The 21,662-nt window shown below is 47.2% G+C and overlaps 1 protein-coding gene across 1 annotated transcript in view; it reads left to right on the top strand.

Annotated features, from left to right (window-relative positions):
* Positions 1-21,662, top strand: part of ADAM19 (ADAM metallopeptidase domain 19) — an 88,688-nt gene that overhangs the window by 41,191 nt on the left and 25,835 nt on the right. The window contains exons 6-11 of the mRNA XM_036848513.1: positions 7,610-7,802; positions 8,474-8,539; positions 12,926-12,997; positions 16,708-16,874; positions 18,813-18,897; positions 19,584-19,723. Coding sequence (XP_036704408.1) covers positions 7,610-7,802; positions 8,474-8,539; positions 12,926-12,997; positions 16,708-16,874; positions 18,813-18,897; positions 19,584-19,723 — 723 coding nt within the window. The remainder of the gene's footprint in view (positions 1-7,609; positions 7,803-8,473; positions 8,540-12,925; positions 12,998-16,707; positions 16,875-18,812; positions 18,898-19,583; positions 19,724-21,662) is intronic.

Here is a 21,662-nt window from a genome sequence, read left to right as displayed (position 1 = left end):
GAGGGGCGCCATCAGCATCACCTGGGAGCTTGTTCAAAGTGTAGTATCTCAGGTCCCACCCAGACCTACTGGATTGTAACCTGTATTTTACCAAGATCCCCAGGTGATACGTGTGCACGTTATAGTTTATACCTGAGAATATGTGTTCCTTGAGAATATGAATTCTATCTCAATATCTGTTTCTCTCCTCCAGCCTACCCTGGTGCTTTGCATATAGTAGGATCTATACATGTATGTTGAAGTAATAAAAATCATTTATTTAGACTCTTCCCACCCTCCCCTCCTTTTGGAAAAGAGATGATGATCTGAAAAACCTGTGTTCTAATTGCCTATACTAATTGCCTGGGTTTTAATTGCCTATACTATGTGGTACCTATACCCAGTGTGTTGATAAACTAGCTCTATGAAAACAAAAAGAAAAAAAAAGCACTGATATGTAGCATCTACCAGTATGCTGGTAAAAATATTCCCACCATGACCAATTCGAAGCTATCAACATGATGTTACTGAAGGCAGCATTGGGCAGATATGCACACGTTGGCCCTCATGAGCCAGTAGGAGGTGTTTCCACTGTGTACCCTTCCTCTCTCTTGATTGATTGAGCCAATGATTGTTTCTTTCATTCAGCAAATTAACACTGGGTGTCTGCTCTGTGCCCATGCCCTACACGGGTGGAGGGGAGACAGGCATATAAAATTTCCTGAGCCCTCAGTTTCTCATCTGTAAAGTGGGCATGGATGATAGGCATGGTAGAGAATGTTAAGTGCTGTGTTAACGCTGCAGCATGCAGACGGGATTATTATCATCTTATAACAGTGAAACCATGCTAAGACTCACCCAGGCTCACATGCCAATGTGAGGCCCATCATGCTGCCGATCCCACGTGTTTGTTTATAAATCGAGCCATGTCTCATCTGTAAGGCTTCGTGGTGAGTTGGCCGGAGGGGATTAGGCAGGAAACAAGCTTTGGCTGGGAGGCCATAGCAGAGACCCCAAATCCCCTGCTCAAGTGACCTGATTGAGCCTAGCCAACTGGCCTTCCAGTGGTGTTTACAGGCCCAGCCATCTGCAGTCTACAAGTGAACAGCATCTGTTCCAAGAAGGAGGAAAGGAAACATGCAGGTGTGACTTGCTTCTCTCTGCCTCTTCCTGTGTCCTCTTGGTCTGGAGCAGTGGGAATTTGGCTTGGCCTCTCGTACATCATTCCCACAGCTGTGCTGATAGGGGGAAACTGGGTGAGCCGTCCATGTGTTTCTATTTTGCACGCTTCCCTTTTATGGGGTCCACCCGCCTTATTTTCCCAGCCTTCTCACTACACACCTTAAGAAACCAAGGGTGTCTGTGGGCCCGACTGATTTAAGAGCTGGAGACGCATGGCAGATGGCTCGATTCAGACTCTGGAGTAGGAGCAGCTGTAGCAGCAGCAGGCTTCAAACCCATGTAACACTCAAGTCGCCCCCCACTAAGGCTCATAAAGCGATGCTGCAATGGAAAATCTCCATGGCAATTGTGCTTCTCTCCTGGAAACATGCTCTCTGTGATTGGAGAAAGTAGGTAGGATTTATACCAAGTGGGATCTTCAGGCTGATGATACAAATACAGAGGAATCCAGCTGAGTTTCTAGATTGTTGCTGGGCGTCCTCTTCTCTCCAAAGCCGTTCTTTAGGCTAATTTAATTGAAGAGGTAATACGGGATCATAGTAAAAATACACTCAAATAATACAAGAGCGTACAATGAAAGAGTACGCTTCCTGTTTCCCGAATCCCCCCTCCCCAGTGGCAGCCATTGTTACCAGTTTCTTGTGTATCCTTTTAGAAGTATTCCTTCCAAAAAGGAACATGGATATGTAATATAATGCTCTGTAATCTTGTTTAGGCCACTGACCCCTTTGAGAATAGAGTGGCAGCTCTGGATATTTATAAACTACACCAATGAAAAGATGCGGCACACCATTTCCTAGGGGTGTTTAGTGTCCATACTCCCCAAGCCTGTCTCCTATGAAGGACTCATCTAAATGTCCTATACAATGTCTTGCGTGCACAAATGCTTTGCAAATTAACATAAAGTATAAATTTTAGGAGCAATGATTATTTGTGAAGAAATCTAGACATTAGTGGGTTGAGGTGTCCTTGACTGAAACTGTGGGGTTTGGCAGACACTGGGCGTGCGTGTACGTGTGTGTGTGCGTGCGCGCACATGTGTGTCCAACTCACTATCAGCAGGAGAGGTATTGATTGCAGTAAAAACATTTTTTTAACCTGATTGGTCACTTTATTTGTAAAGAAAATGCTTATTGAAGATTATCATTACGTAACTAATGAGTGTGCTAAACATCCAAATAATACTGGAGCATAAAACTAAAAGAAGTGAAAATTCTTTATCCTGTCCTGCCCTTTCAGTCAATCTCATTCCCCATCTGTAATCTGTTGGGGAGTATACATAATTGAAATACATAATTATGTGTATATATGATTTTTTAATCCAAGGGAGATTGGTTATAGGGTTATACATACCATTCTGTAATTTTTTTTTTCTTTTTCCAATTTAACATTATGTCGTAGGCACACATAGATCTAGCTGATTCTTTTAATGGCTGTATAGTATCTTAAGTACTAATGTCTGGCAAGTTTAATTCATAGAAAGTCTTTCAAAGACATACAGTAGATCACCTGTAGTCATCTATTTGATGCATCACTCTTATAGCAGATCTGTCCTCAAAACTCTGGGGCCCATACTCACTGTGGTTATGCCTTACCCCAGGTCCCTGGACTCAGACTCTGTGGGAGAGAGAGGGAGAGAGAGGATATGAAATTAAGAGTGAGCACAGGAGGATGTGTGTGAACGTTATGTGATGGCTTAGAAGGAGCTCACAATTTAGAGTAAAGCGACCTGAGTTTCAGATCTAGCTCCATACCTCCCGGCTGTGTGATCTCTGAGCTTTCCTTCCCCTGTTTCATTTCATTTCATTTCCTCCTTGTCTTTGCCTTGGCCAGCTCAGCTCTCTAGATGGTACCCACGGTGCATGGGGCTGCTGAGTCCTGGGTTGGGGGCTGAGGGTGGTGTCATGGCTCCGCCCGTGAGTAATGAGCCTGGATGTCAGGAGACCTGGGATCTGCCCCCAGCTCTAACAGTAGCTCACTAGGTGACCTTGGGCAAGTTCCTACTTCTCTGGGCTTTGGTTCTTCTTATCTGAGAAAGCAGGGTAGACAAGACCATGAAAAGGACTCTTCAGTGTCGAAATTTCTGTGCTGCAGAGAGAGTGGGCAGAGCTTCCAGGAGGTGGGGCGCCTGGGACAGAAGGAGCCAGTCCATGCCTATCTGCCCTTTTGCCAAGGAGAGGCGTGGCCCTTTCCCGTTTGAATATCTGGCCTTCCTTCTGCAGAACAGATAAGAAATGCTACCTCTGTGTCAAGCATAGAGTAAGCCCTCACAGGGCAACATCAAGTTGTGTCAGGTGTAGATTCTGGAGTCAGGCAGTTCCTGGTATAAAACCTGACAGGTTGCTTCAGTTCCCTAGCATCAGTTTTCTCACCTGTAAAATGGGAGCAACAGTAGTGACATCATTGGTGGATTTACATGAGGTGATGAGTGCAACTTCCTTGAGATCAGGGACTTTTTTTTGTTTTCCTATCATGCTGCATCCCCGGTGCCTAGAACTGTTCCTGGCACACAGTAGGTGCTCAATACATATGTGCTGAATGGCTACTGAATAAGATGCCTTGTACCCTGCCTTGTGTATAATACATACTCAATGACTATTAGCTATCTTTTTAAAATATTACCCTAATTGTTAGTAAACATTGCCTCTTACTTCAGTCAACTATCATAGCAGCCCTGTGAGAGGGGCAGCTTTGTTGAGTAACTTAGCCCAAAGCTAGCAGACAGCAGAGCCAGAATTTGAATCCAGGTGTGTCCCACTCCCAAGCCCATGCTCTCCACTTGTGGCTTGCCACCCCATCGCAGAGGGACCACATCACCCGTGTGACCACGTCACCTCTGTGCTGCCTTTGAAGCTCCCTGTAACTCCTTCTCACCTGCATGCAGATTTTGGGGGAAGGAAAGTGTGACAGAGTGATTACCTCTTAGGGCAGCTCTGGATGTAGGCATATAGGGTGTGTCTCCTTGGGTTCAGCTCTGAATGGACAAATTCCTAAGAAGCAGTTCTTGCCTAGTTCCTGGAAGGATGCATTTGAGCGAGTCCTGTAGTCATTCAGGGGTTAAACCTGCTGCCTGCCTGGCCTGCCCTGCCGGGGTTCCTCTGTACAATTTCATTTGTTTCAAGCTCTCGACAATGAGGAATAGGATGGAGAGCAGAACGGAGAATAGCGTGTGAGGTCCTGGCCACCCAACCTCATGGGTCCCCCTCCCGCCAGCTAAGCTCTGCCATGCTTACATTTAGCAAATTACATCAACTGAGACACTTAGAAGGAGAAATGACTGGTGAGTGCTCAGGGGAGGGCAGCTAGCAGGGCTTGGGATTGGTGACAGGGAAGGGCCCTGGGAAGTAGATTCTCACAAATCCCCCCACTCTCAAAGCTGGGCTTCGCCGTGACATGCTAGGGCTTGTGCCAGCCTCTCCTCCATCCCCAGGCGGTCGGGAAGGTGGCCACTGTGACACAGGCGCGTTACCAGCAGCCACGGCAGGGGGAGGGGAGGGGAGCGGCCGCAGAGTCCTATTGCTGGAAGGACCTTCAATGTCCTTCTGAGCTTGTGTTTCTCCAGTTATGATCTGCCCACTCCCTGGAACAGAATTGCTTAGAGCTCTGTGAAAAGACAGGCCCCTGCCAGAGGCTGGGCTCCGGGTCAAGGTTCCTGAGTGTGGCTGTGCAGGGGATTACTATGGGACTTGTTCACTCGCTCAGGCCTACAGAATCTGCGTCTCCTAGGTGGGGCCTGGACATCTCCATTTTTAATACACCCTGTAGAGTATTCTAATGGATAGATCTGGGAGATTTGATCCTAAGATCTCTGACCCCTAGGTTTGGAACTCACTGATAGAGGCAGATAGCATAGAGGTTAAGGGCATGGGGTCCAGAGTTGGCTGGACCTTAAATCTTTGGCCCCAGAATACCCATGAGAGCTTGTTATTTAATCTCTCTGGGGCTCAGTTTCCTTATCTATAAAATGGGACCCATGATGGTGCTTTACAGCATTGATGTAAGAATGAAATAAGAATGACGATTATAAGCACAGTGCCTGGCATATAGTTAACTCTCAAAAAATGGTGTCTAAAAATGAGTAGACTGACTGCCTCTCCCAGCTGGTGTCTGACTTCAGACAGGCCAGCTGGGTAATGGCCAATCACGCCTCAGAGGAGAGTTGCTGATTCTCGTCACTTATAGCTACTCTACAGGGCTCTGGTGACAGAGGCAGTGTGAGGTCATGGTTAAGGTCTTGGGACCTAGAACCAGACTGCTTAGGTTTTTACTGCCTGTGTGACTTCGGTCAGTTGATGAACCTCGCTGAGCCTTAGTTTTCTCGTTTGTAAAATGAGGATAATATTTGTAAGGATGATAGAAGTTGGTGTGAATAATAAAATACTCAGCACAGTGCCTGGTCCATAGCGAAGACTCAGTAATTTATAACCACCATGATTGTTGTTCACTGTGCACCAAACTTCTGTGTCGTCTCTGTCCTATTTGGCCCAGAGGCTTATTCAGGTGATGCCTGGTCAGCTGCACTGGAACTTTCCACCCACTGGGTGTTATCTCCACAGCCACAGCCCAGTGCACACAAAGCCATCGGCTGGTTTGTGGTGAAGCCCTCTGCTTCCAGTGTTTGTAGCCACTGGGGGAAACTGAGGTGATGGGGAGGGGCCTTGGTCAGCCAAGATGAGAAGATAGCTTGGGAACAGGATGCCCACAGCAGCTCTGCCCTCTGCCCTTTCCTGTCCGGACTCAGGAGCGGATGTGACCCTTGCTGTTTGCTCCACTCTCACCCCCAGCTGCACAGGCAGCCCACTGGGTGTCCCGCCGGGGGGCTGGTCTGGGATTGCTGCGTCAGCCTGGGTGAGGTAGCCGGGAAGTCGTCAGGCTCCCTGGCACCGGAATGAGGTCAACCAGGGATGGATTCCAGGAAGGACTGCTGCTGATCAGGGCCTGGCGCTGTCTCTCCTGAGACCGTCGCAGGCTCTTCCCAAAGGGCAAAACCTGGGCGGGGATCCGGAGGCGTTAGGGGCAGGGATGGAAGCTGAGACAGCTGAAGAGAGATCCTGCCAGTTTGGAGTGGCAAAGACTGACTTGGCTACACTTTACCCTTTGAAATTTCTGGATGAATAGAGCCTGAGGTTTTGGAGCACACGAAATGCTGTGGGGTCCCTGGGGTACATTGCTGGGCTCTTCCTTCCCCAGGGCCCTGATAGCATTCCCTTGCTCTCGTTTTCATCTCACAGTGTCAAGGATGGCAAATACCTGCTGCGGGGGCCTCTGCTGTCCCTTCCACTGATTATTGGTGATAGTGATTGATAATAAGCTGTGCACTCTTTCTCACCGAGTCCAGATAAAGCGCCCAGAAGCCTCATTGATGCAGCACCCCAGGCAGCAGCATCCAACATCAGTGTTAAGGGTGATGAAAGCTTTTTGCCTCCTCTGTTAACATACTGTAGTGATTTATTCCCATGTTCAGACTCTAAGCTCCGTGAGGGCAGGCATCTTGTCTGTCCTGTTCACTACTCCATCCTCAGCAACTAGCACGATGCCTGGCACATAGCAGCAGCTCAGGAAATATTTGTGGAATGAATGTCTGTCCTCCAGTGGAATGTGAATTACACAAGGACAGGGATTATGTCTAGATTACATCTAATACAGAGTAAGGGTTCAATGAGTGAAAAAACATAATGAATGAACACACATCTTTATTCTGAGTTCAAGGCTAGTATCTGAAACCCAGAGAAAAGAGTAGTCACACATGCTTGGTTGTGGGTGTCACCTCACCGCAGAGCTGCCTTGCTGACACAGGGAAATTGGGGCTGGTAGGCATGCCATCAGTGATGTCTCTAGCTTTGGTTTCCAAGAGCAAAGACACTTGTCTTTCCATTTACTCATCCCAAGAGTCCTGTGAAGTTAGAAAATTATCATTCGCATTTACACTGGGGGAAACTGAGGCTTGGAGTGATTGAAGAGGTTTGTTGAAGAGCATTTGACAATTTAATGTTGGAGCTAAGGTTAGAACTTGGGTCTCCTCATCCTCAGGCCAGCATTCTTTCTCCAGTCACCAGACCGTCTTTCTCTCAGTCTATAAAGTTTTGACCTGTGATTTGTTGTATGCTATGTTTGGGTTTGGGAAGCTTTTTGGAATCCTATTCCTACCATCCTTTATGAGTATGAACTGTCCCTGGTCCAGCCCTTTTAGAACCTTGAAGCTTCTCTGTGATAAGCTTTTGTACCCTGAAACCGTGCACCACATCTCACATACATGTGCATTTCTCTGGAGAGGAAGTCTGAGTTTGCCTCAGATTCTCACCAAGGAGTGCATGACCCCATAATAAGATTAAGAAGCAATGATCAAAACCAACTGTGAAATTTTGTATATGGGGAAACTGAGGCCTGAGCAAGGGACTTTTCCAGGACCATAATCTTTGACCAGAGATTCTATTTCTCCCGTCAACAGAGGACTGATTATGGTGAGCAGTAACCTCAGCTACATCATCGAGCCCCTCCCTGACAGCGAGGGCCACCACCTTATTTACAGATCCGAACATCTCAAGCTTCCCCCCGGGAACTGTGGGTTCGAGCACTCCAAGCCCACCGCCAGGGACTGGGTCCTTCAGTTTACAAACCAGACCAAGAAGCGACCTCGCAGGGTGAGTTTTTCTTAGTGCAGGAGTCAGCCTGGGGATAGGCTTGTCCCTTCTGAGGACCCTTACCTTGGATCCAGGAGTATTTCTAAATTAAAGGGAGATGCCTAAGAAGGAGGAAATAGTCTTTTCCTCTTAGTCTAAGTCATTGTTGAGTGTGAGAAACCCTTGTATTCGACAGAATAACTGCTTTGGGGGAAAACATTACTACCTCTAAAATAAGGTGCTGATTTCAGAAACTTTAAAATGTGAGAAAAAAATATACGCCTCCCTTTTTGGAATAGCCACTTAACCACGTGCACAAAATGCTTGTGTTTATTTATAGCGAAAATAGAGGTATGTGGTTTAAATGTCTTTTGGGAACTTGATTGTCAGCATGTTCCCTCATATGTCAGCCTCTGTTCTGTCTGCACTAGGCAGCCAGCTCATTATTTCTGGAGACTAAAGGACTGGACCCAGTGTCCCAGAGCAGCCTCCCACGATAACCAAGATGGCAGGCGGAAGGTGTAGTGAGGGTGATGATGAAGCGACCATAGCTGGTGTTGTCTCTAGATCCCAGGTACAAACTTAGTAAGGAGGGCCGCTGCTTATTAACTGCACCATGTCTGAGCAGTTTTTTGAAATGAGGTCAAGTCCACCATTTCTATAGCTCTGATCTGCTTATGTCTCTTTCTTAGATGAAAAGGGAAGATTTACACTCCATGAAGTATGTGGAGCTTTACCTTGTGGCTGATTATGCAGAGGTAAGGGGGAGGCAATGGGTTTTAGCAGAAAAATCGCTCTCTTGATAGCTTCCATTCCAGCCTTCAAACTGCTTTGGGGAAATACTAAAGCATTCCTCTTTTTCCGGTTTGTCATGTGATTTTGACCTTAAATCTGACCAAGGGCTCTTTTTGCTATTTTAAACATAGTTGGGAAAAAAACAAGGAGAAGTCTCTTCCAGCTCAGTACGTTAATCAGAACATCAGGATAAAGAATGTTATTTGGGTTAACATTTCTTAGACTGGGTCTGAAGACCCTTAGGTTTTGGTGCTTATTCTTTGGGAGAATAGAGATAGACCTGCCCCTCACCTCACAGGGTTTCCAGTAGCAGCACAAAAACTCTCTAGTTCCAAGTGTGATGACTGCTAGGATGGTTCATTGTAGAGGATTAGAGTGCAGATAATGAATTGGGGAAAGCTCCCCAAGGCAGTGGTGTTGAAGCTGACTCCTAAAGAATGGATTCAGGCCCTACGGCCCATATTTGCCTAAATTAGCCGTATTTTACCTCATTCTCACTTTATGTAGTGGCTCAGCCACATAACTGACATATCTTCTGGGCATGGAAGGTCAGATGAGCTGAGCACTCCCCACGGTCTAACACTGCACCTCGCCTGGGGCTCCCCTTCAGACACAACTCATCACAGTTCCCGTCTGTCACATACCATCCAAATGGGTTAGTTAGCAGCTCCCCCAGAGGAGCAGTCCCACAGCACACATCCTGGAGGCAGTGCAGGGAAGGGGGAAGAATACTAGACTTCACGCTGGAAGAGCTGCCTTCCAGTGTCAGTGGCAGGAGGAGGTGGCCCTTGAGTGTCTGCAAGGACATGGAGTCATGAACTGGGCAGAGACGCGGAGGTGAAGGGCCCTCCCAGGCCGAGGAAACATCTTTTTTTTTTTTTTTTTTTTTTTTGATTTTATTTTATTTATTTATTTATTTTTGGCTGCGTTGGGTCTTCGTTGCTGCGCACGGGCTTTCTCTAGTTGCCGCGAGTGGCGGCTACTCTTCGTTGTGGTGCGTGGGCTTCTCATTGCGGTGGCTTCTCTTGTTGCGGAGCCCGGGCTGTAGGCGTGCAGGCTTCAGTAGTTGTGGCGGGCAAGCTCAGTAGTTGTGGCTCACGGGCTCTAGAGCACAGGCTCAGTAGTTGTGGCTCACGGGCTTAGTTGCTCCGCAGCATGTGGGATCTTCCCTGACCAGGGCTCGAACCCATGTCCCCTGCATTGGCAGGCGGATTCTTAACCACTGCGCCACCAGGGAAGCCCCGAGGAAACATCTTGTTCTGCTTTGAGAGGAGTTTTGCTTTTTAATTGATGTCGGTATTGGTTTTTCCAGCAGCCTTTCTTTCTTTCCTTTTTTTTTTCTTTTGTTTTCCTTTCCAAAGACTGGTGTGTGTGCAGGATGGGGGAGTGGTGTGGGGAGCAAAATCCTAAGTGATTTAAAAGCCGCAGCTGCGCAGTCACGGGAGATGCTAATGGCGCTGGCCCCTGCCTAACAGAACTGCCATAGTGGGAGGGTTGCTGGAAGAGAGCTGAGCTTCCCCGGCTCCGGGACATCTTTAAGCTTTGCATCTGAGATCCTCTAATACAGTGGTCTCGAACCTTTTTTTTTTTTTTTTTGCCGCAGCATCCTTTGTTCAGATGAAAGCTCCTGGGACCCTGAGAGTTAAGCACATAGAAACACAGCTGCTCTAATGGAAAGGTGGGGTGAGGCTCCCCCTCGGCCTTGCACTCCCACCAGAGGACTCCTGGTGTGGGGATTTAAAACCCACTGGGTGTGAGTCTGAAAGCTGGAGAAGCGGGGGTGGGGTGGGGATCGGACATCTTCTGTCTCCTGACCTCCAGGGTCACAGCAAACCCCCAAGAGGAAAAGTGTGTGCCCAAGGTGCCTCCAGAACTGTGCTGTGCCTAGAGCCATCTTCCTGTTGTAGAGGGAGGGTCTCCAGCAGCCGCCCCATAGGTGTTGCCCACAGGCCGTGATTCATGCAGCTCAGTGGATGGTGGGTAGGGAACGTGCTCACTGCTCAGGTCCTGGGCAGGGGTGGGCGGGGGAGTAATAGGCCAGGCTGGGCTCACAGGCTCACAAGTCCCTGCCCCCCTCACCACCTCTTCCCCCACTCCCTCTCCAAGCGGCCTCTCATCCTCCGCGGGCAGAAATGTATTCCTGACAATTAATTAATCTGAGAGGACGGGCAGACAGGGAAGAGGAGGGCCGCCTTATCTGTGATTTATAACCTGGTGCTGAGACAGGCCAGGCTTCTCCTCTGGGCTCTGGACTTCGCACAGGGAGCAGAGACATGGATGGGGTGGCTGCCTGGAGAGAGGGTTTTTAGCAGTAAAAATGACCGTGCAGCTCCCTGGGCCTAGGTGGGAGCACCTGGGGTGGTTCTCAGTTTATTCATTCCTCAGGTGAGATGGGAGATCCAGGTGGGGGAAGAGCAAGATGGGATTTGGAGGAGGAGACAGGGTAGCTGTGAGAACAGGTATGCCAAGGACTTTTCAAGATACAGACAGAATGTGGGGCAGTTGGGAAAGACCAGGTGATGCACCGTGTTTTAAGGCCTGTGTCGGCCCAGACAGTGTAAGGGGGAGATACTCTTTTCTTTACATCAGAGGTCTGTAAACTATAGCCCATGGTCAAATCCAGCCCTCTCCAGGTTTTTATAAATAAAGTTTTACCGGAACGTATCCATGCCTGTGTTGTCCATGGCTGCTTCTGAGCTACAGTGGCAGAGTTGCGTAGCTGTGGTAGAGACTTTATGGCTGCAAAGCCTAAAATATTTACAGTCTGGCCATTTGCAGAAAGTTTGCTGACTCTTTGCCTGAGGCTCTTCAGGATAGCGTGATACATTCCTTAAAACTATGGTGGTATTATCCGGCAGCTGTTTGAAGATAGCATTAATATATTTGAAAGACAATGAAATCTGACTCTGATGTTCTAATAAATACTCCCTAAATGCTGCAACACTTTCTGTGCCGTGAGACGAGTTTAGAAATGGGATGACTCAGTGAAGAGAAACTTCAGGATTAACACCTTGGAAAGGTCTAAGTCCCAGGATCTTACATTGAATTTAACTCTGTAGAAAGCAATGGTGAAAGTGAGACGATTGCAGTTCTGATGAGTCACAGTTCCCAGGAGGCCCAGGAAGGTCCAGAAGCAGTGAGAGAATAGGAAACAGTGCGTTTCTCCCCCTATCGTGGCTGAGACACACCCCCATCTGGACAAATATCCCAGGGTGTTTTATTTGGCTGTTCTTTTCATTTCTTTCTTGTATATTCTTGTGGGATGCAGTGGAGGAAGGACGTGAAGGTTTGGACTGAAGTAACATATATCGTGTGTACACAAGGTAAATCAGATAGGTACCCAGGTTCTGTGTAACAATGGCAGCGTATAGGACATACCCATCGTTTTCAAATTTAGGTTGCAGTTGTAGCAAATTGTATCTTTATGCTGTGAAGCGTTCCTTCATCATTGCAGCTGAAAGTGATGTACCCTTTTGAAGCAGGCATGATAAAGTGAGGCTACCTACCGAAACGTGCTCCTCCTACTACCCACGGCAGATATTTCTAATGGAGCACAGCACTCTTTCCTGCCGAGCCCCTTGCAGTCGTAGAATTCTTCTCACTGTGGGAAGGCATTGCTAGTTGATCTGAGTAGCGTGCCAGATGAAGCCTATTTGCCAAGGTTTTATGACCCTCATTGCCAGCACTCATTTTGTGTCATTCACACGGCCTCCTGTTGCAGTTATTTCTGTGCAGGTTTTCTCAGCCCGTTTCTACTTCATACTCCTTAAATATAGCATCTGCCATTGTTGTTATTTGTGGTCCTCTCTGTGTTTTAACTGAAGCTCCTTCAAGGCTAGGACCAGGACCACACACTTTGTATCCTGCGCAGCACCAAGTGCAGTGCCTTGCACACCGCAGGTGTTCAGCAACAGTTTGACCATGTTGACTGATCATGTGCACGGAGGCCATGTGAGATAGATCCCTGTGGTGGCGGCTCCATGCTGGGGTGATGACCGAGGCAAGGATTGGATTGGTCCCTCTTCTAAGCCCCAGTGGAAGTTTGCAGGAGGCCTTGTAATTAGGAGGACAGGAGAACAAGGTTGACTTCACAGGCTGGAGGAAGACAGTTCAGTTCACTGCACAACTGTTACATGCCTACTGTGTGGCCGGAACTGAGCTAGTAGTTGGAGGTACCAAGATGGATGTGACCCAGGTTCTGCCCTCCCAAGCTGACACTACGTGTCAGGGAGATAGTCGTCATAGAAGACGGAAGGAAATGAAAAGGAATTCAAAGACCAGTAATGGGGCACACGAGGGGTCCTGGGAAGGGTTCTGGGGTCTCACCTAGTTCTGCTTGCCCCATTTAGTTTCAGAAGAATCGACGAGACCAGGACGCCACCAAACACAAGCTCATGGAGATCGCCAATTACGTTGATAAGGTGAGACGAGGTGTGTCCTTGTGGGAAAGGTGCCAGCACCTTAGAGGAGCTGCAGGACAGGAGCTCACACCTGACTTGCCTCTTGCTCGACTGGCTGCCCCACCAGCTTCTGGGAGGCAGTAGCGATGCAGCCGAAGCTCAGTGGTCATGACGAGACCGTCAACTGCACGGACCTAGCCAAGTAACTTGTCTTGTTTGGGTTGCTGTTTTGTTTTGTTTTTTAATTTACAAAATGAGGGGTTGATTTAAATCAATAGCTTTGGATAGTTTTTGTTTTTCTGATGGAATCCTGTTTCCAATGTCTAATGTAAAAGTCCGATGGAAGCAGACTCCTGTAAGCTGAAGCAGGGGTGGGGACCCAGAGTGCTGTCCTCTGACCCCCTTCCCCTCATCCCTGCCTTAAAAGTTGAGGAGTGGGTTGTTTGGGGTCAATCTGTATAATCTCCATCTGTAAAGCAGTTCTAAAATCATTTGGTTTTGTCTCTTAGAAAAGCCGTGCAGTTGGTTAACTTTCCTAGGTCAGGCTCTTTTAAACAAGCTCTTAGGAAATACCCAGATTCTTGAATTTTACTAGAATAGGCTGGTCTTGAATTTTACTAGAATAGGCTGGTCTTGAATTTTACTAGAACAGGCTGGTCTGGGACTTTGTTTATATGAAAGAGTGCAAAATGCAGAAGAGGTAACCTAGAATGACCGTGGCCTCTTGATAGGCGAGTAGTAAATAGTTTTAAAAAGTAGATTTTAATGTTTGGGATCGCAGGTCTCTGAGAATCTGATCACATTTATTGTACAATTTCAGGGCACTCACAAAACTTCTGAACCGTAACTCTGGGCCTGCTAGGGATTCCTGGATCCCAGGTCTCAAGGGGGAATTTTTTTTTTTTTTTTTTTTCAATATTAGAGGATAAGGAAGAGAACAAATATTTTTAGGGATTTACAAGCAAATTTGGTAGTGTTCTGAAGTCATTGGATGGGCAGGTCTATGCCCTGTGTTTTTGCCATAGATGACTCTGGAAACGCTGGTCAGTGTTTGGTGCCTGGTGAAAGTCAAACACTGGCATTTCCTGGAAGGAAGGACTCCGGGGACACAGTCCCGTCCTCTCTCTAGCCTTCAATTCACTCAACAATAACATCTAAATGATCCCACAACCCAAACACTCAGCATCTGGGAAAACAAGAAAAGCTTGTTTCCCTGGGGGTAGACCCTGTTATCCCCCATGTGACATCTATTGTTCTGGAGATGCTGCAGGTGGGAGACTTGGCTGGGTCTCCCTATGTGGATTCTGCAGCTGGTCTGGGTGATAGAACCAGGGGTGCTGGTGAAAAGTGGAAGGAGAAGAGAGGCATTAGCAAACCACATCCTTGCTGGAAGGCCCCCAGCCTTGCCAGCTGGTCTGCTCTGTGAAGCAGTCTCGGTTCTCTCATCTGCAGCTGAGGTTAGTCACTCCCGGCTGGGGTTAGGGAAGGCAAACTCACTTCTCTGAGGCTTGCTGACCCACCTACTTGAACTGAACTATTATGGAACTAAAACTGGAATATACTGCGCTAATCAGCTGAATCATGAACTGAATCAAAAATGTTTTTCCTTAACTGTGAAAAAAAGCCAAGTTTAAGTCCTCAAAAAGCTCCCTAGTGAAGCGAGTTCAAATTGAAATCCAAACCCTTTATTTTCTGTAATGATTGACCGGGCCCAAAACAGGAAAATCAAAGTTTCCATTGAAATCAACTGATACTCTGCTGAATCTGGAGCCCATTTACATCACAGTTTCTTGGGGGCAAGTTGATTCTCTGGATGTGTAAATATGGTAGCACTTCAGCAGTGTAGTGTCATGAGTAGACTCTGAGGTCTAATAATCCGGGTCTTAATCCTGGCTCTGCCAGCTTCCTGCTGAGACTTTGGCAAGTTACTGAACTTCTCTAGGCCTCAGTGCTTAATACATAGAAAGCACTTGATAAGCATTGGTGGTATGATTGTTATATTTACCTGGGGCAGTACCTGCCGCTTTCGGTTTAAGATGGCATCTCCTGCTCACGTGACCTAGGTTCACCTGCAATTTTTTTTTTTTTTTAAGTTGCTGTCTCAGTATTCTCTAGGGTAGGCCAGTCAAAGAATTCCTTGTACCTACGCCTTCCAGTACTTCGCTTTAAGGAAAACCCTCTTCCTGCTATGTGTGTGTGAGATGAAAGATACTGTGCCATGAAAGTTAGATGTAGCTCTAGCCTTAAGGATCAAGGCCCATTTATAGAATTTCAGGATCTCTGGGTTGGACAAAATCCTGAAGATTATCTGGGACCTTTGCAGCCTAAAGCTTGCAACCTGTTTATGGCATCCTTCACAAAACCCAAAAACCCCCAGTGATGGGGAAGGAAATTTTGAAAGTAAGCACATCTATCTACATGTATTTCATTTACACCCATTTACTTCCAAAATGAGTGGGAGACGTCTTCCAATAAATCCATTAGTATATCCACACAATGGAATACTAGTCAGCAATAAAAAGGAATGGCAGACTGATACAGGCTACAAGACGGATGAATCTCAGAAACATGCTAAATGAAAGAAATAACAAAAGACCACATATTGTATAATTTCATTTATAGAATATGTCTGGGAAAGGAAATCTGTGGAGACAGAAAGTGGATTAGTGATTGCCCACGTCTGGGGGTGAAAATGGACAATGATAGTAAATGGACATGAGGGATCTTTTTTTTTTTTTTTTTTTTTAATTTATTTTTATTTATTTTTTATTTTTGGCTGCATTGGGTCTTCATTGTTGTGCTGGGCTTTCTCTAGTTGTGGAGAGCGGGGGCTACTCTTCGTTGCGGTGCGCAGGCTTCTCATTGTGGTGGCTTCTCTAGTTGCAGAGCACAGGCTCTAGGCGCAGGGGCTTCAGTAGTTGTGGCGCACAGGCTTAGCTGCTCCGCGGCATGTGGGATCTTCCCGGACCAGGGCTCGAACCCATGTCCCCTGCATCGGCAGGCGGATTCTTAACCACTGTGCCACCAGGGAAGTCCCGACATGAGGGATCTTTTTGGTGTGATGAAAATAGTCTAAAATTGGATTATGGTGATCACTTTACAACTTGGTAAATTTACTAAAAAATATTGAGCTGTACACCTAAAATGGGTGGATTCTGTGATATGTAAATTATGCCTCAATAAAGTTGTTTTGAAAATCCATATACAAGAGAACTTTTGAGACATGTATAAAAATGATAAGGGCCGTAAAGGAATTGGGAGGGATAGTTGTACCAGACACCTGGGCCAAAGGTCCTTATTATAGATGACAGCGTGGCTTAGCTCGCTTTGAAAGCTTTTTTCCTGTTTGAAATGAAATGTCTTCCTGTCTTTTTTACCTATAGACTGAGCCCCACTTTAGGCTCATGTGCGAAAATGCTGATCCTTTCTCCACACGAGAACCCTGTGCATGTCTGAAAGCAACTCTGTGTCCTATCTCAGTCTCCATTTCTCTAAGCTAAGTCACCCCAGCTCTGCCACCAGGGGCAGAGCCTCTCTTAGGATGTCGTGCCTGTCTCAGTATGTCCCCCTTCTGAGAAGGTGAAGAGCAACACCTGTTCCCTCCTCCCCTTGGAGGCACGTGTAGAAGAGAAATCTGGAATCCGTGCTCTGAGCGCTTGGGCTAGGAAGGGGCTCATAATCTCAAGTGGTGTTGACAGATGATGCTGTGACTCTTCTGTGTGTGTTTTCAGTTTTACCGATCCTTGAATATCCGGATTGCCCTCGTGGGCTTGGAGGTGTGGACTCATGGGAATATGTGTGAAGTTTCAGAGAACCCGTACTCTACCCTCTGGTCATTTCTTAGCTGGAGGCGCAAGCTGCTCGCCCGGAAGAGCCATGACAATGCACAGTTAATCACGTAAGTAGCCTTTTCCATATGTGTTGCCTTGGCCCAGGCTGCAAAGCCCCTGCCTGCAGTGCGTGTGCTGTTCGTCCTTTTCTCCCCAGTGCTGAAGGTTGGCTGCACTAAGCCGTCCTGACTCTCCCGTCCAGGTAACGAAGTGTTCCTCAGGCATGTGCTCCGTACCCAGTATATCCAGGAAAATATTAAAAAGCCTGAGTCATAGCAATCCCAAGAAGTGTTTACAACCCAAATAAGAAAATTAGACATATTTAGTTGAGTCTCTGAAACAATTGGGTGTGTATTTGGGAAGTGAGTGACTGTTGGTCGTGGCTGCTTTGAAACAGACTTTCTAAGGGGCTCACCTTGATCTTCGTGGCGCTTTGTTCTAGAACAGGTGTTAATCGCCCAAAGCAGGCACAGGAGAGGGGCCTCCTCAGCTTGTCCTTCATGTCATTCCCAGGGGCTCAGGGCCGACTGCGAGACAGTCAAGTGGCAGATAGTGCAGGAAGATGTGTTTGCGGGGAGGGAGACATGGGGGGAGAGGGCGGTTGTGTTGGAGTTTGTTCAATCCCCAGAGAGAAAAGAACAGAAACTGATGGGGGTCGTGGTGGCCCTTGACAGTCCCCCGTGGTGATTATCTAGTATTTATTGTTGACTTCCAAAGGTATTCTCAGGAAGTTACAACAAAAGGCACATACATAATAAAACCAATTTTTTTTTTCCTGTTTCCTAAATATCTCTGAAACAACAATCATTTAAACCTTTGTTTACTCTTTAAAAGAGACCGGGGAAATAGCTGTACCAAAAACCCGAGTGAGTGCTTACTTCATGATGGCACATTTACCTAGGAAGAGTCTTTGGTTACCAAAACTTTGGCCTGATCTTTGAAAGCCTGGAGTTCTGCTTTGGGCCAGATCTTGAATCCAATTTCCAGTAGGACTTCCTCGGAGCCATGTGTGAGTTTATCAGATAACCAGTAGGGCGTCATAGAGATTTGCATGTATGTTTTTGCAGATTGTTTCTCTGAAGATAAACATGCCTTGAGTTCAACAAACATGTATTAAGCACCCACTATGTGTCTGATTCTATGCTAAGTTCTAATGACCCCAAAATAAATGAGATAGCCTTGACTCTCTAAGATATCATGGTCTAAGTCAGAAGACAAACACAGAGATATAAAAGCATGATGTAATGAACTTCCCTGTAGATCCTTTAAATGAATTTCATGTTTGTGGCATGCACGAAAACACTGGTATTTTATTCATTCCTTTGCCCCTGCCCTGGATGCGTACAGCTGAGAAAAGCGTGTATTAAACTGGGGGAATGTAGCTGGCTGTTGGCAGATTAGGAGCACAGTTGCAAAACAAAGGCAGAAACAGCTTCTCCTTGCACCCAGCTGCACTTTGTGAGGCTCCTGATGGGACACATCTGTTTCCTTGGCCCCAGAGTGATGCAGGAATGAAGCATCAGCCCCCACAGCTGTTGCCCTGACCCCCCCCTCCCAATACACATACCACAGAGCCAGGGATATGGCAGGGCACCCTGGCAGCTGGCGGAAGTGGGCATGATTCACTTCAGCATCAGAACCTGTGCCACCCTTCCCTCATCCCCACCCTCCGACCTTTTCCTCTGCGGCAGGAATGGGATGCAGCTTTGCAAGCCCTGCCCATTTCCTTCCAGGGAATGGGGCTACGGGCATATTGTGGGAAGAAGTGACCTTTTGCTCTCTCTTCTGTTTCTCTGGAGCAGTGAGAGAGTAGGTGAGAGGAAGTGAGAGGTGTGGTGACCTGGAAGTTGTCCAGCTGGCCTAGAGTAGTGGGATCTCTCCCCTTGGGAATGATCTGGGAATGTCAGCAGGGCCAGGGAATGCCATGATGGCCACCCACTCCTGGGCACATGGAAACAGCCCTCTCGGTCCCCACTCCAATCACCCTCTCTCCTTCCCTCCTGCAGGGGCATGTCTTTCCACGGCACCACCATCGGCCTGGCCCCCCTCATGGCCATGTGCTCTGTGTACCAGTCTGGAGGGGTCAACATGGTGAGTCTCAGCCAATATACTGATGCTGCAGAAGGTGGAGAGCTGCCCCACAAGACAGGAGGTCATCTTCTAAAAAATAATTTTATATTAATTGTTGCAGGAAAAAAGAAGGTTGGGCATAAAGAAGGGCAATTGTTTAAAATGAAGGCATTAAGTTCTAAGAGGTGGAGGTACTCAGGGATGAATTTTCATTTATTGTAATTTATCCCCAATTTTCAAGCTCAGGAGAACCTTGAAGCAATTACATTAATCATACATCACTAGATGTCTTATATGTTCCAGACCAGGGGCTGAGAAATTGTAAGATACAGAGATAAAATGTTTTTTTTTTAATCTGAAGTCTTGTGTTGTTCTGTATATCTTTATGGAACAAGAGCCTGTCTCAGAGTCACAGGAAATCATTGCCCTCTTTTGAAGTTCTTTCTGACTTTGTGAGAGTGTTTGGACTTCTCATGTCTGACCTGTGAAGTAGACAGCAAGGAGGCTGCTGTCCATTTGTTTGTCCACCCCTCTATCCACCTGTATTTATTGACAGATGCAGCAGGGTAGTTACGAGCACGGGCTTTGGTCACAAAGCCTGTACGCACAGCAATGGTATAATCAGTGGAGGGCTGTGAGACTTGGCTAAAGAAGAGGCAGGGCTGTAGCGGGGAGATGTCCTTGACCTGAACTGTCTCCCTGAGCAGGACCACTCTGAGAATGCCATTGGCGTGGCTGCCACCATGGCCCATGAGATGGGCCACAACTTCGGGATGAGCCATGATTCCGCGGATTGCTGCTCCGCCAGCGCGGCTGATGGTGGGTGCATCATGGCAGCTGCCACCGGGTGAGTCAAGCAGGAAGGGGAGGACGGGGAGGACGGCCGGGCACGAGAGGCCAGTGTGGCCCCCGTGTTGCTCCCGGCCCAGGGAGCCTCTGTTATACTAACGGGGGCAGTGAAGAAAAAGGGGGTTTTGACAACAAAAGCATTGGAAGAAGACCAAGAAAACAATCGTGTGGAAGGAGCACAGGTTTCTAGCAGGAAGTTTGGTGTGGTGTAACCTTAGATATACTTAATTTCTGTCTTGGGGTTCTTGAGCTATAAAATTGGCATGACCACGTGTGTCTTTTCCACTTCATGAATTTTTGCTGAGAACCCATTTGTAACAGCCACAATCCTTAATCCCTCCATGTGAACGAAGTGTGATCAGTGCTGTTATGCCTCAGGCCAGATTGAACGCGCTGAGCCTCCAGAACAAGGAAAGGGAAGGGGAGCAATCACACACCCCACAGTGACTCCTCAGGGAATTTACAGGCTGTGTTTACCACAAGGAATAAGGACAAGGCAGCTCCATCTCCCTGTAGTCGTGAGGGGTCTTTAAACCAGAACCTTTGAAAGAGAATTCTGGAGTTGCTTAAAAGTCAGTGCCTGGACTCAGACAGCAGAGAACACTGGGTTCTTCCGGGACCCTAGTCACTCTTCAGAAGGCACCATGGTGGGAGCTTGTGTTCCTCCCACCCCAAACAGTTAGGGTCTGCTTATGCTTCTTAGGGAATGGTGTGTCTCTAAGAGGAGATGCAGGGGCTTCCCTGGTGGCACAGTGGTTAAGAATCCGCCTGCCAGTGCAGGGGACACGGGTTTGAGCCCTGCTCTGGGAAGATCCCACATGCCGCAGAGCAACTAAGCCCGTGCGCCACAACTACTGAGCCTGCGCTCTAGAGCCCGAGAGCCACAACTTCTGAGTCCGTGTGCCACAACTACTGAAGCCCGTGCGCCTAGAGCCTGTGCTCCACAACAAGAGAAGCCACCGCAGTGAGAAGCCTGCGTACTGCTACGAAGAGTAGCCCCCGCTTGCCGCAACTAGAGAAAGCCTGTGCGCAGCAATGAAGATCCAACGCAGCCTAAATAAATAGATAGATAGATAGATAGATAGATAGATAGATAGATAGATAGATAGATAGATAGGAGATGCAGCTTTTTTGGAGCTCCAGTGTCCAGTGTTTTCTCCTCACTTCTCAGAGAAAGTGACACACAAAGGATGATGTTGACATGCAGGGGACAACTCCATGGGTCATGCTCAAATCCCTGTGAGCTCACCATTAAGTCCATCTCTTTCTCTCTCAATCTAAAAAGCATATTTGTAGACAAATGGTTGAGAGAGTTATATTAATTACTACTCCAATTTGTTTTTAAGCTGTTCACAAATTTTAGTAGTTTAACAATTATTAGTAACAAGTTCTTTGTGACATTCCTGACAACTGAAGAAAACCCTCCAGTGTTTAACCTTTAGCTGGTTTAGAGAATTGGGATCAGGATAACTCTTCCCTTATAGACCCAAATTGTGGTACTGACCTGCCGCCAGAGAGTGTATGACTTTTGACTCTTTTTCCCAGTAGCGGGATCCAGGACCTTTCATATTCTTGTGATAAAGACCATGTGTTTGTGAGTTAGCTGGTTGAGTTTGGAGTGCTGCCTGCATCCTTAGAACAGAGATCAGATCACTGGCCCAACAAAGAAATTAAACCCTTGAACTTGGCCTTTTTTGGCCTGGTCTTCTGTTCTAAGAAAATCTCCATCTAATATCAGCTTCAGGAAGAGTTTGGGTTGGCTGGAATTTTATTCAGCTCTAAGGCTCAAGAGACCTGTTGTAACACACTAGTTATCCTTTATTTATTGCAACTCCTTCATGAAAACGGGTGAAATTGTTGCTTCAAGTTCTCAAGTAAATCCTCCATGGAGCGTGAGAAAAAAGGCATTATGGGGTGGTTAATATTTCTTAATTCTT

This window comes from Balaenoptera musculus, chromosome 3 (genome assembly GCF_009873245.2).
Source record: "Balaenoptera musculus isolate JJ_BM4_2016_0621 chromosome 3, mBalMus1.pri.v3, whole genome shotgun sequence".
Lineage (NCBI taxonomy): Eukaryota > Metazoa > Chordata > Mammalia > Artiodactyla > Balaenopteridae > Balaenoptera > Balaenoptera musculus.
The sequence above is the reverse complement of the archived record's forward strand: the minus strand, read 5'-3'. Positions and strand labels throughout refer to the sequence as shown.